A 12882-nucleotide genomic window follows, 5' to 3' on the forward strand; every position below is an offset into this window, starting at 1 on the left:
CAAAATAAGTCTTCGACCACTTCTCTTTGTCCGAACGTAAGAACAAGAATATCATGAACAAAAAGCGCAAGTGGTGTCTTGCAGTATTTACCCCGTCTTACCATCACTTAATGCTTTCCGATATTCATTAATGGGATTCGCCCTAGACACAGGATATTCGTAAGTTATCTCATTTTTTTGCCGCTAGAGAATTCATCCCTAATATTTTTCATCTTGGCGTGACATAGCCTTTGACGTCGTAATTCCTTTCTAACATCCGCGTTGGACCACCATCTAGGCTCGGTGCCATCTTTTATAAATGTACAGGGAATGAACTTGTCGATTGCCGAGCGCGTGATATCAATGAAGTGATTCCACGTATCCTCAGTATTTCGCTGATCACTAATTATCTAAAAAATAGCAAATTGATTCTGCCGCATGCACTTTAGGCCATTGCAATCCCCTTCTTTGAACGAGTAAATTTTCCTTTTAGGCTTCTTATTTCGGACCCCATGAAGCGAAAACATAGCATTTCCCGCTCTGTGGTCAGTCAGTTTCTATAGCTAAGACCCTTTCAGGAATATTTGTTGCTAACAAATCCAGAATATCATGGCCCCTTGTTGGTGAAGTGACAAATTGATTCAATGAGTTCGACGTAAAATAATTCAATAGCGATTCGCAGATATCTTTGTCTTTACCGCCAGTTTTGAAACTATATGCGCTCCAGTCAATAGGTGGACCATTGTAATCTCCACTGATTATAACGTCGCGATCATCTTGTGGGGATAAGCAACCTTGGATTCACTGATTTAAATGAAGCATTCAATTATTTTTGTCGTCCAGTGGTCTTTAAGATGCGCATAGAAAAATTCTTTTGCATTCAAGACTTTTAATTGAATACCAAACGCTTTCCAAATCAATACCTGGAATTACCGCAGCCCTCCGCAAAAAAGTTTAACTGAAATAACGTCCGCACACACGCATTTGGGCAGATGGGACAGGGATGAGGGAAGGTAGGGGATCGGGATGGCGCGGCGTCGTACTGGCTTCCCACCCCGAGGATCCGGGTTCAAATCTCAGGGTGGCAGACATTTCTCGGTAGTGTCCCGGTCCCTACTTAAGGTGCTTTGCAGAGAGCACTTTGTGTGAGTACTCTTTCCGTGGAATGGGACGTTAAATTGTTTGACCCTTTGCGCCTTTCTTTAAGAGTGTACTACTACCGACACCGGGTTTCTCTCCACCCTTCGTCCTATCCTGTCCTTCCCTAACGGCGCAAATGACCTCAGCTGTCGGTCGCCTCCCCTATTAAACTACTTCTCCGGCCAGTACTCAATCAATGAGGAGAAGAAAAGAAGAATTCATTCAGGATTGCATCGAATGCATTAACTTTATGGAAGGACTGCATTCAAACATTATTTATGACATTTTGACTGAATGTAACTTCCTCCTCCTTATGGTTGTTTTTTTATTTATTTATTTATCGACTTAATTGGGCGAGGTTGAGACTAATAGTCCCTTCTTCCACCTAACCCTGCATTACAGACATTATATTGAACACAATCACATACAACCAAGCCCTAAGTAGAGGGAAATCCACGTAGGCGGGAATCGAACCCGCGACCTTTGGGTTGGTAGGCGAGGACGTTACCCCGCCGCCACCGAGGCTGGCGTTGTTCGGTGACATGTCCCCACGAAGTTGGTCATTGGTCAGGTAATTCCCCTCCGCTGTGTATTACTCTACTACTACCACTCTAGTAATCCCCGCTATCCTTCCATCTCAACTCGCATAGACCTAACATATCTTTATTTCCGCTTTCCATCTCTCGCTTAATATTCTCTAATTTTCTTGTCCTCAACACTGTCCTAAATATCCAAGTTACCATTGAACTCCAGGCGTTCGGGACGGTCCAAAACTGTGACAACCACCAAAAACATCGATTAAGTTCATTAAAGTCTACTTTAAGACCGTCGAATTAAGGTCGGAGAAATGGCAGAGGCTATGAGCACATCGAAAGGATGCGTTTGTCACGTATTGACTGAAGAATAATCGAACGGGCGTAAGTTTTAAGGGCGTTGAGTGCTCACTTTGGACCAACATGCTTTCGAATGAACATATCCGAGGGGCCTTGTAGGAGCGAGCGGTTTAAACGAAGCGATTCAATTGTTTTTGCGTCTATTCATAACTGTTGATGAATCTGTGATCCACCGCTACAACTCCTGAGACGAACGAACAGTTGAGTGCAAGGGCGAACCTGCTCCGAGAAAGACAAAAGGCGGTGCCATCGGCCGGGACGGTGACGGCGATCGTGTTTTGGGATTGCGATCGTGTTCGTCGATTATCTTCAAAATGGTGAATATAATGATGGGAGAGTATTACGCGTTATTACAAGACAAGCTGGAGGCAGGCTTTTGCAATAAAAACGACCGCATTCGATGAAGAAGAAGAAAGTACTTTCCCATGAGGACAACGTACCTGCTCTTACTTCGGTGGTCGCCGAGGCTACATTCCACGGATTGCACTTAGAATTGGTTGACCGCTCACCGTATACTCTATCCACCGGATCCCACCCCCAGCCACCTATTCCTGTTTCCTAACCTTAAAAGTTCCGCTTCAAGGACAGAGATTTTCACCAGACGTAAACGCATATTTTCTTATCACACAAGTACACGTATATTTTGTGGAGAAAGACTTCAACTGCTATTTGGAAGGATTAAAAAAGTCAGAGCATCCCTGGGAAAAAGTGTATTGACTTATTAGGACACAATGTTGAAAAATGGAAATGAATTTGATGACAAAATATCTTTCATTCTTGTGAGGTCAGAAAACTTGTCGGAATACCCTCGTGCATTGGAGTTATGCGAGCTAGCTGCCAATCGCAAGATACTGAGCATTTCTCTATCGACTAACGATTAATTACTTTTAAAAAAGTGGCAATATCTTGAGCTAATTCCTTCAAATTCCAAAGAAACTGCGGGAGATGCCGCAACAGTAACTTTTAACGGAGTCATCCGCTAATGTGCATTTCAATGCAACAATTTCAGAGTGTAAAAATCATTCGCCTTGACTGGGATTCGAACCCAGATCCCTCAATATCCGGTCGAGCCGATTGAGGGATCTGGGTTCGAATCCCAGTCAAGGCGAATGATTTTTACACTCTGAAATTGTTGCACTAATTCCTTCAATTAAGTTTGGAACAAAAATGTCACATTCAGCCACGCTCCCTTTGGTGACGGTGTGTTGTGCAAATAAATTTGTAGACCTGATTCATTTGCGAATTTTTCCGCCCTGCGTGATTGGAATGCCACCTGGTAGTTGGTGATTGCGTTACATGTGAGCCCACCCTTATGAATGGGATTCCTTATTTGTGTTGTTAGTGTAGCCATCGGATTGATTAGTATAATAGTTGTAACGCGTGTTGCATGCAGTTACGCCCTGTAACGTGCCCTTTAAGTGGATCACAGGGTGTCATGTGTTTGTATATGCATTGGAATAGGTGTAGTGAGGTCAGCGATCTGACACCCCCTGCCACACGTCCCTCCGACGTCATGCGGGGAGTGTTCAGGTGCAGACCGGAGGAAGGGACTTGGAGGAAGCCTCCGGTGAGAATCAAGCGAGGGACGTGGATGGGGGAGGAATAATGAAAGGTGAGGTTGAAGGCCATGGGCGGCGGACGGGAAGGAGGGGCTGGCAGACAACAGGGAGCCATTCAAAAGTGGCGAAGTCACAGAGAAAAATAATGTGGAGACAAGAAAAAGGAAATTCTAAGGATACTTAAAAGTAAATGTTCCTGAGAAACGCACCTCTAAGCATATAGAAGACCGAAAATGGATGTCAGTACTCGATGAGGAATTGTCGAATTTTCGCGATTCTACTTGTAGCAAAAAAGCCAGAATTTCCTCATTGCTTAAGCACTCGTACTAAATCAAGGGATAAAGTGTTCCTCTGGAGGCAAGCAATAATACTTGCCCACAACGCAACTTGATCACTCAATTCTATTAGGCATGGAATTCTATTTTCTAGGGTAATTAATGACAATTATGCGGGATATGCGGAGCCGAACGGAAGGTCATTTGCACCAGAGTGAGGCAAATACTCAAAACGTTCAACCTGCCAAGGGCTGCAAGAATAATAAATAGCACACCGACAATTATTTTGAAGAAATATTCTTTTAGAAATTATCATTAAAGACGTTTCAACAAATCACATCAGATAGTTACATTTTTGAATGTAGAAATCTAACGACACCGGTAATAGGTTTCCTTGAAAGATAACGTGATTTTGGAAAATTCAGCATAGACAGAGAACATTTCGTACACACACAATATCCGTTTGGAATTTCCGGTAAATGGGTATTGGCAATTCAAATACTGATTGGCACAGCACAGGGAAAGTCACCTTCAGAAGGAAATTTCGATTTAAAAAAGTGCAAACAATTGGCCTTCGTGCCTAGAGACCCTAGTGTCATTCGAACGCCTTCGCTCGACGTCGCGGCTGATCAAAAGTCGGCCGCACCTAATGCCGGCCCCCGCAGTTGACCGGGGTGCATCCCGGACCCCCGATCGCCTTACCACTCCAGCACCGCCGCTCCCCGAGGGGTCGCGGCACTCTCCGGAGGGGTCGGCCACCCACCTGCGCCGCCATCACCCGCTGACGCTCCGCTATGAGGTTACACTTGGCGCAGGCGCAGTCCCGGAATCGGCAGTGCCTCTTGTGCCCCTTTAGCCAAGAGATGGTGCCATGGTTCCGGCACCGCGCGCACTTGGGACGCCGGGCACCCTTCTCCGTCGTGGGATACGGCGAGAGGTCCCCGCCGCCGCCCCCAGTGCCAGGGGGGCCCGCCGCCCCCTGACTCATCCCGCGCTCTCGCACTTGGACGGGGGCTGGCCGTTCGGCAGACGGAGGGCGCCTCTCTCTGCCCTACGGGGGCGGCAGTGGAGGCAGCGGGGGCAGCGGCTGGGCGCTGGGACGAGACTGCCGTCGAGCTCTGCCCTCGACGACGAGCGGGACGGAGTGGGCGGCCTTCGCCCCGAATCCCACCCCCAGTCTCCGAGACCCCCGGTGGAGACCTCCTCCATTCGGCCCCCCCCCCCCCCGCGGAGACGTGACTGTTCCCGCGCGGCCCCCTCCCGCCCCAGAAGCAAACATTGCCCACACAGCCGCAACCTCCCCCGCTTCAGCCGCACGAAGAGAGAGGAAACATTTTCGTTTCCTCTCTCCGGAAGCCACGCCTCCCCCTGCGGCCGTCACCCATTGATCCGCTGGACCACTTTGGCCACACCTCTCGCTTCCCGCAGCCCCGCCCGCCCATTCGCGGGCCTCGCCCACCCGGGAGGAGAGCGGCGGACCAATGGGGGACCGCCTCCGTCCCTTGACCCCCTCCCCCCCCCAGGGTGTCCCCTTCACCGGGCACCGTGGGAGGGGTCGAAATGAAACAAGCAGCGAGGGGGCGCCACCAACTGATCGAATGTGACCGGCGCCACGGCCGACCAATTAAAAATTTCACATTTAACAGAGGACGTTCATCGCCAACTGAATCGATTCCATCAAGTCACGCCTCAAGCAATCAATTACACAACCCTCAGATAGTTCTGCATCTGGACCCGTTCTCTTTGAAAGAGCTAACTCCTTAACGATCGCAGGGATGACTTTTAGGAGAGGAGATAGTAAGCTGTGTAAACTTCTGACGATATTTTTATTTTTTTTAAACGGGTATTGGCAGATAACATATTTCATCGAATTATAAAAATGACGTACGATAAAATATCAGCAAACCATCTCTCCAATTCATCGTCTCTCCATCCGAGCATCGCATTTGGAAGGGAGGGGCGGGCGTGCACCGGTGGACGACAACACCACCCCTCGCCGATTGGTGCTCAAGTCTCCCACTTATCCCTCTCTCCGTCCTCTGCCTCCGTTTCCATTGCTCCGTCGAATCCACGGCTCCATCGTCACCCTCTGCGACCCTGCCTCATACGAGACAATTGCTATGTGCTCTCCTGCCCCCACCGATGCAGCCGAGTTTCTTCGAAGCGGACCCGCATATTGCCCTCGTATGTGCTCCCCATCAAAGGCGTCGTATTAGTATGGACTACCCCTGAATATGTCACGTGATCCGTCGCAGTTAGCCCTGAACCCTAGGTTCCATAATTTACATCCTGCACATCACGTTCTTTGCTCAAAAACTTCAATGCTGCGCATTTGCCGGTTTAGTACTAAGCCCTAATCACCAGTCCGATATTGTATCTAAGCCTCCAGATAGTAACCCACAAATAATTAAATACATGTAAATAGTAAATATATATACATACATGTAAGTATATATATACCTGTATATATATGTATGTATATATATATATATATATATATATATATATATATATATATATATACATATATATATATAAAGGTATGCAGTTCTTTCCCTCTCTTCCTTGATAAAGGTGGTCGTCACGGCCACCGAAAATTCTATAAATATTAAATTATATATATATATATATATATATATATATATATATATATATATATATATATATATAAAACACAGATGTAGATTTTTAGAATATAGAGACACAAAGAAAGGACACTCACAATTTGTTATTTTTACGTTTCGACAGCACGGCTGTCGTCTTCAGAATCATTCTGATCTGAAGACGACAGCCGTGCTGTCGAAACGTAAAAATAACAAATTGTGAGTGTCCTTTCTTTGTGTCTCTATATTCTAAAAATCTACATCTGTGTTTTTTATATATTTGTGTGTCGCCAAAGAGCGTTCCATTTCGAAGATATTTTATATATATATATATATATATATATATATATATATATATATATATATATATATATATATATATATATATATATAATGTATAACACTTAGCACTAGTGGACTCTGACATAAACACAGAAACACACAAAAAAGACTCAATATTTTTCGAATTTTCGGTGGTCGTGACCACCTTTATCAAGGAAGAGAGGGACAGAACTGAAGGGAATACGATGGCTGGAGCGATGGATGGAAGGGGAAGGTGGGGAGAGAATTCCGAAGGGACGGGTTTGGAGGGGCAGCGTTAGAAGGGTGGGGAAAATGTATAAGGTGATGGGGGTGGAAGGGGGATGAAAATATAATTGGAGCAGGGTAATTAATGCCTAATATTGATTCCTGGCCAATTCCAGGACTCCAAGAGCCAGATGAAGGATTGCTCTAATGTTTTCAGTTTCAGTGGAGGATCAAAGGGTGGGAGGGATGTTATGATGGATACACTATAGCATTTATCAAAGGAAGTGTTGTGTTCAGAGGCGTGTTTGGGGATAGGGAGCATATCAATTGAGGAAGAATTCTTACATGTGGCCCGGTGGTTGTTAATTCTAATATTAAGGGGTGAGGTACAGTGTCCAATATAATAGGCAGGGCAAAGTTGGCACTTCAGCAGGTAAACTACATTTCTAGATGTGCTAGTAGAGTAGGGAATTGGTGGGAGAGAGTTAAAAAGCGGGTGAAAGAGGGATGGGATTTTGGATCCTTCATCTGGCTCTTGGAGTCCTGGAATTGGCCAGGCGGCACACAATGCAATTATAAAAATCTAAAAAGAAGGGTGGAGACCCGAAAAAGGCCTCAGAGAAGGCCGAGGCGTGTTTGTGGGATTTGTAGCATCCCAATCAGGGAAGAATTCTTGCATGAGGCCCATGTGGTGCAGATTGAAGGAGGGTGAGTTTCTGCGGTGGAAGAAGGTTTGGGAGTGTAAGTATGTCTTCGGATTCTATTGTTTAGGAGGGATTCAGGATAACCTCTTTGGAAGAGGGAATGGTGTAGATTTGAGAGGAATTTATCAAAGGAGTCGGGATGATTGCAGATTCGCTGTCCTCGTGTTCAAAGGGAGTAAGTTTGGTTTTCATGGTTATTTGGTATGGCACGGGTGGCAACTGTTGCAGTATAAGCATTGTTCTGTGCTGGTCGGTTTTATATGTACAGAAGTGTTGAACGTTTGGTCGATTAATGATATGTTTGCATCTAGGAAGGTGAGTTGAGAGGAGGAAGTAATAGATGTTAAGGAAACAGAGGATTAAGCGTTGAGGTCGGAAATGCAGGTTTCGGGGAGAGTAGTACCTTGCGGCCAGAGAAAGTAAATATCTTCGATATAGTTCAGTCATAATGGAGATTGTATCAAGGGTTGTTGAGGGCGAGAATTATTTCTCTGCGAGACCAAGATAAAGGTAGAATATGAAGGGCAGAACATACTACCCGTGGCACAAACCTTGATATGCATGTAGGATTCCCTCTTAAGGGAAAATAAATCAGGAGTGAAATCAGCAAGGCCAAGGAGAGAGATTCAGTGTTGGGTATGTTGGAGCGTTGGGAGTGGTGGTATTGGAGGGAGGAGAGACCTCCACCCCATGTCAGCCTCTCTCTCGCAGGAAGACAACTCCTTCAAATGTAACAATTTCAGGGTGTAAAAAATCATTCACCTTGACCGGGATTCGAACCCGGATCCCTCGATGTCCAGTCGAGTGCTTTAGCCAGTTAAGCTATCGAGGCGTCCTCTTGCACTCCGCATTTTGTAGGAGGACACCTTGAAAGCTTAACTGGCTAAAGCACTCGACTGAACATCGAGGAATCCGGGTTCGAATCCCGGTTCGAATCCCGGTCATGGTGAATGACTTTTACACTCTGAAATTGTTACATTTTGATGCATATTAGCGGATGACTACGTCAAAAAGGTTAGTAGCGGCATCTCCCGCAGTTGCTTGGAAAGAGAATTCCCTCCAAACACGAGGCGAGAACCAGCGCTGCAAGAGCGACCCGCGGAGCACCCGACGCTGCACCGGAGCGCCTCAAAAGGCGGGATTGGGGGCGCCCCCGCCCCATCAGGCGTCGTTCCCTTCCAAAGGGTGCGCTCAATGGAAAGATCGTGGGTTCGTTTCGGCGTGGCGCCAATTCGAAGCAAGAGCAGATTGTACGCGGGGTGGGGGGGATGCACCCCCGGGGGGGGGGCAAGAATCGGATTACGTTTTCAACTCTCGATGCACTCGAACCTGATTCCAATTTTTTTCTCAGAGAATCGGGGAATGGAATAATGGCCCCATTACTCATTTGAAACAGAGTAGATGCCCAAAACATGATAAGTTAACGACGTCAAAGAATGGGCTTACCCAGCGACTTCGCAGGCGGTATTTACAATGTCAAGGGAATGAACAATGTTATCTGGACAGAGACGCTTAAAAAATTGATCACAGTCACTGCATACATGTGGTAAGGATACCAGGAATGAAGGCGCACCAATGGTATGATGTTGGTGCTGTCCTTAGGGGGGGGGGGTGTCTAGAGAGAGAGGATGACCGGAAAGGACTCTGGTCCGACCTCTCGACATGCTCCAGCGACTCGGAGAGGATTCCGCCGTCGCCCGACATTCATCTGCATCCATTCGCGAAGCACAGGAGAAAGGCAATTCGCGTGAATGGAGACAACTCGATGGTAAACATCGCAGCCTCTTTTGCACATGACCCTGCGATTCCGCAGCAACGAGGTTGCTCCGGACATACGCTTTTCTGCCCTTCGGCCCCTGGGGGCATCTCCCGACCCGATGACCCCCCGTGCCCCCGCCGCTACACGACGAGCGGTGCCAGGCGGAGGGGCGCATTTTTTCGGAGGCGCCCCTGACCGTGGGAAGGAGACTTAGAGCGGGTCCGGGGGGGTGGGGGACGGGGAGAGGGGGAAGAGGAGGGTGGGGACGGAGGGCGAAGTAAACAGATGTCCGCGGGGCGGGAGAACCGACTGGAATCGCACGGCGCCTCTGTCGGAGCGCAGGCAAGCCATCGGCGCCAACGCCGGTGCCTGTCATTTCGGAAGAATCCACCGCGGCCGACGAAAAACAAGCGAGGGTAGAAGCGCGATGGAAGCAGCGGGTGCGACATTCAACCAACGTGTCAGTAACATTCACGTCTGAGAGTGCATTCCTCGTGAGAAAGCACCCGATGCCACACTCCCTAGCGGTGGCATAAAGGGTGTCATGTAGATGTGCTTAAATGTAAGATTATTTCTGATAACTGTTTGGGCTCAAATAACAAAATGTCCACGTTGGGCTCCTTAACGTCTCGTGCATTTAAATCAAATCGCTTGCACATAATGAATTCACCTTTACACATAATTATAAAAATAACTTATTATTTTCTGCGCTTTCATTATTTTCACGGAATTATCGTTCAGAATAACCGTGGAGAAGTTTCGCGCTGGAGCATAATGACTTTTCCCGGCGTTGCGACGGAGGGAGGAGGGGGGGGGGGGGTAGAGCTTGATTCTCAGTTCCTTGTGGATGTCAAACTACTACTTCGATAAGGGCTTGAATGCGATTTTCTCGACGCCGTTTGTGTTACTTATAAAATTGTTTACTACGAGATTAAGCCACGAAATTATTGACGGTGGTCCAGGTGATCGGGACACGGTTCATTTCTTTTGAATTGTAACCTGATAATAATAAATTCCGCAACATTACATTCCAGTCTCGATTCGCCACTTCCAACAGTGGGTCCATAAGGAAATTCGCAAATGATTTCGACTCTTCGTTTTCCCCCTAATCGGGGCCTCGCGGATTTCCTCAGCAGTTAGACGCAAGCCACTGTCTACACAAACATTTACACCCCGGTCCCCTTTACTAAATTGCTTTGCTCCAAGTAATTCGCGGGAGTTTATCCGCTTTTGAATCATGTTTCGCAAACAATTCCCTTAACACTTCGACACTGCGTTTTTTGCGGTAAGTTGAGATTAATTCCGCACGCATGATTCGCCCCTTGCCGGCCCTCGTCCCCGGGCCCCTCGCTCGCCGCCACACGCCCAGTTCGCCCCGCCGACCGCGGCCCCTATGCGTGCACCCGTAACGACGAGAAGCCCGGGAGGCGACCCCACGGGGGAGGGGACGATGGGGCCCCAGGGGATCCTCCGTGCACCGAGGGGGGGGGGCCGACCGAGCGCCACCGCCTATTTCGCACGCCCCCCCCCCCCCGCGGTGTGTTTTTCCACCGAGGTTGGCGAGCCTCGAGGGAAGGAGGTGTGGGTCCAGTGTGTACCAAGGCTCGCTCTCGCTTTAAAAGATTTCTGACGCGTAGACACAACAAGGAAGAGACTCCATCGGCGGAGTTGAAGAAGAAGGAAAGGTTTCTCTTGTGGAAACAAACTCAATAGTCCGCGCGCGCGCGTGTGTGTGGCCTGGGAGGCCGACCAAAGTTGCGTTTGTCGGGTGTAAATAGCCCCGGGATGGAGGGGAGGGAGAGAGAGGAGGGGGGTTGAGAGGGAGGGGGAGAGAGAGGAATGGTGGCGGGAACCAGGTCGCTGGACGAACGGTTCATTTCGGCGAGTGAATCTGGAGAACCGTTCATCCCGGAGAAGTTGCATGGGATTCGATTTCATAACTAAGAGATACGAGATAAATTCGACCATTTACAGCTTCTTTTGACGGTCATATTGCCAAAACATAGAGAGCAATTGAAAAGCTGGATTTCATAAAATCCATCACGACTCACTCATAAGATTGTCAAACAAAAACTCAGTGTCTAAAATGGCTTAAATATTGGAGGGGAGTTCCTTTTAACGCATGCACCCAGGCATTCCCATACTCTATCTGAAAAGTGCTGGTCATAGTCTGAGGTCGGAAACCATTCGGACAACCCTCGTGCACCACGCCAATTTTTAATACTGCATTATTGCCTCCTTCCTCGCTTCATCCCCTCCCCACATCCTTATCTATCCTCTTCCTGCCCTTTCCTCGCTTCCCTAAAATCCTTCCCTCTATCACAGTCTTCAACACCCCATCGCCGGTCAACGTGCTCTCTGCATCCATTTTTCCCGGCTCCTTGGCATTTCTCCCAGCAATCCCCTCTCCTCGCCCACCATACCAAGTTCTTCCTCATTTGTTTCCCTTTCGGTTCATTTCGCCTTCTCCATTCTTCTCCACACCTACATTTCAAAAGCCTCCATTCGACTGCTATCATCCTGCTTCAGTGGCCACGTTTTCGCGCCGTACATAACCACACCTTTCTTACCCCACTTCTTAACAATTTACTCTATCGAAACTATTACCTTCTCAAAATCTTCGGAACAGACAAATATATCTTCTCAATTAGTGTCCTCATAGCTGCAATGGCATTGCAAGTGCCTCTCCCCTTTCTAAACCCAAACTGAGCATTTTCTCAGTAATCGTTTGCCCTGCTCTCCATCCTTTAGCTGATGATCCTATGAACCGCTCCAGCTGAGCGTGATATCCAACTTTTGTTCTGTGCTTCTCCTTCCCGTCTTTTGGAATAGGAACTAGCACTGATAAATCTACGAATTATTCCATAAGAACTCTTCTTCCCAAGTTCCCCATAACTTTTAAGTAGTTCCGCAAGAATGTTGCCCAGACTCACTGCCTTATTTGATTTGAATAATGACCTTCCTGTCTCGCCATCATGCATGGCTGCACCTAAGCTATATTCATTTACGTCATATTCTCTTTCCATTTCTAACATTGATGGCCTATGGATTTACCGCAGAGTTCCTCTATATAGAGTCCTCCTATCTATTTTGGATCTTCCCTGGTTCAATTATTGGAACTGATTATTTTTTATTCTCCTGGGATAATCTTTGTTTTTTCCCCGGAATCTGCCCTCCTGCCTCCTGAGACTACTTTCACCTTTCTGTATGGCGCACCAATTCCTTAATTAACTTTTCATTTCTTTGTAGAGAGTCTTCATCCACTCTCCTATCGTTCTCTTTGTTTCCCGCCTCAATTAATTAGTCCAAAATAAATCCCTTACCTAATGATATGTTAACATTATCCCATTTTCTTTCCTCGTCCACATTTTAGATCTGGGTTCCATTGTTTCCTAGACCTGTCCCTATAGATATTTTTTTTTTCATATTTCAATTTTCATTC

General features: G+C 47.3%; 1 protein-coding gene and 1 non-coding gene across 2 annotated transcripts in view; both read right to left on the bottom strand.

The window, feature by feature from the left end:
* The window catches only part of LOC139691492 (doublesex- and mab-3-related transcription factor A2-like), a 30979-nt gene extending 26145 nt beyond the window's left edge, over positions 1-4834 (bottom strand). Inside the window, exon 1 of the mRNA XM_071589341.1 lies at positions 4610-4834. Coding sequence (XP_071445442.1) covers positions 4610-4834 — 225 coding nt within the window. The remainder of the gene's footprint in view (positions 1-4609) is intronic.
* A 3606-nt stretch (positions 4835-8440) lies between these two features.
* TRNAS-GGA (transfer RNA serine (anticodon GGA)) lies at positions 8441-8513 on the bottom strand. Its single transcript has one exon. It is a non-coding gene; the product is annotated as a tRNA-Ser (tRNA).
* Positions 8514-12882: the final 4369 nt, after the last annotated feature.

This window comes from Hetaerina americana, unplaced genomic scaffold (genome assembly GCF_022747635.1).
Source record: "Hetaerina americana unplaced genomic scaffold, ioHetAmer1.1.p SCAF_37, whole genome shotgun sequence".
In the NCBI taxonomy this organism is placed as follows: domain Eukaryota; kingdom Metazoa; phylum Arthropoda; class Insecta; order Odonata; family Calopterygidae; genus Hetaerina; species Hetaerina americana.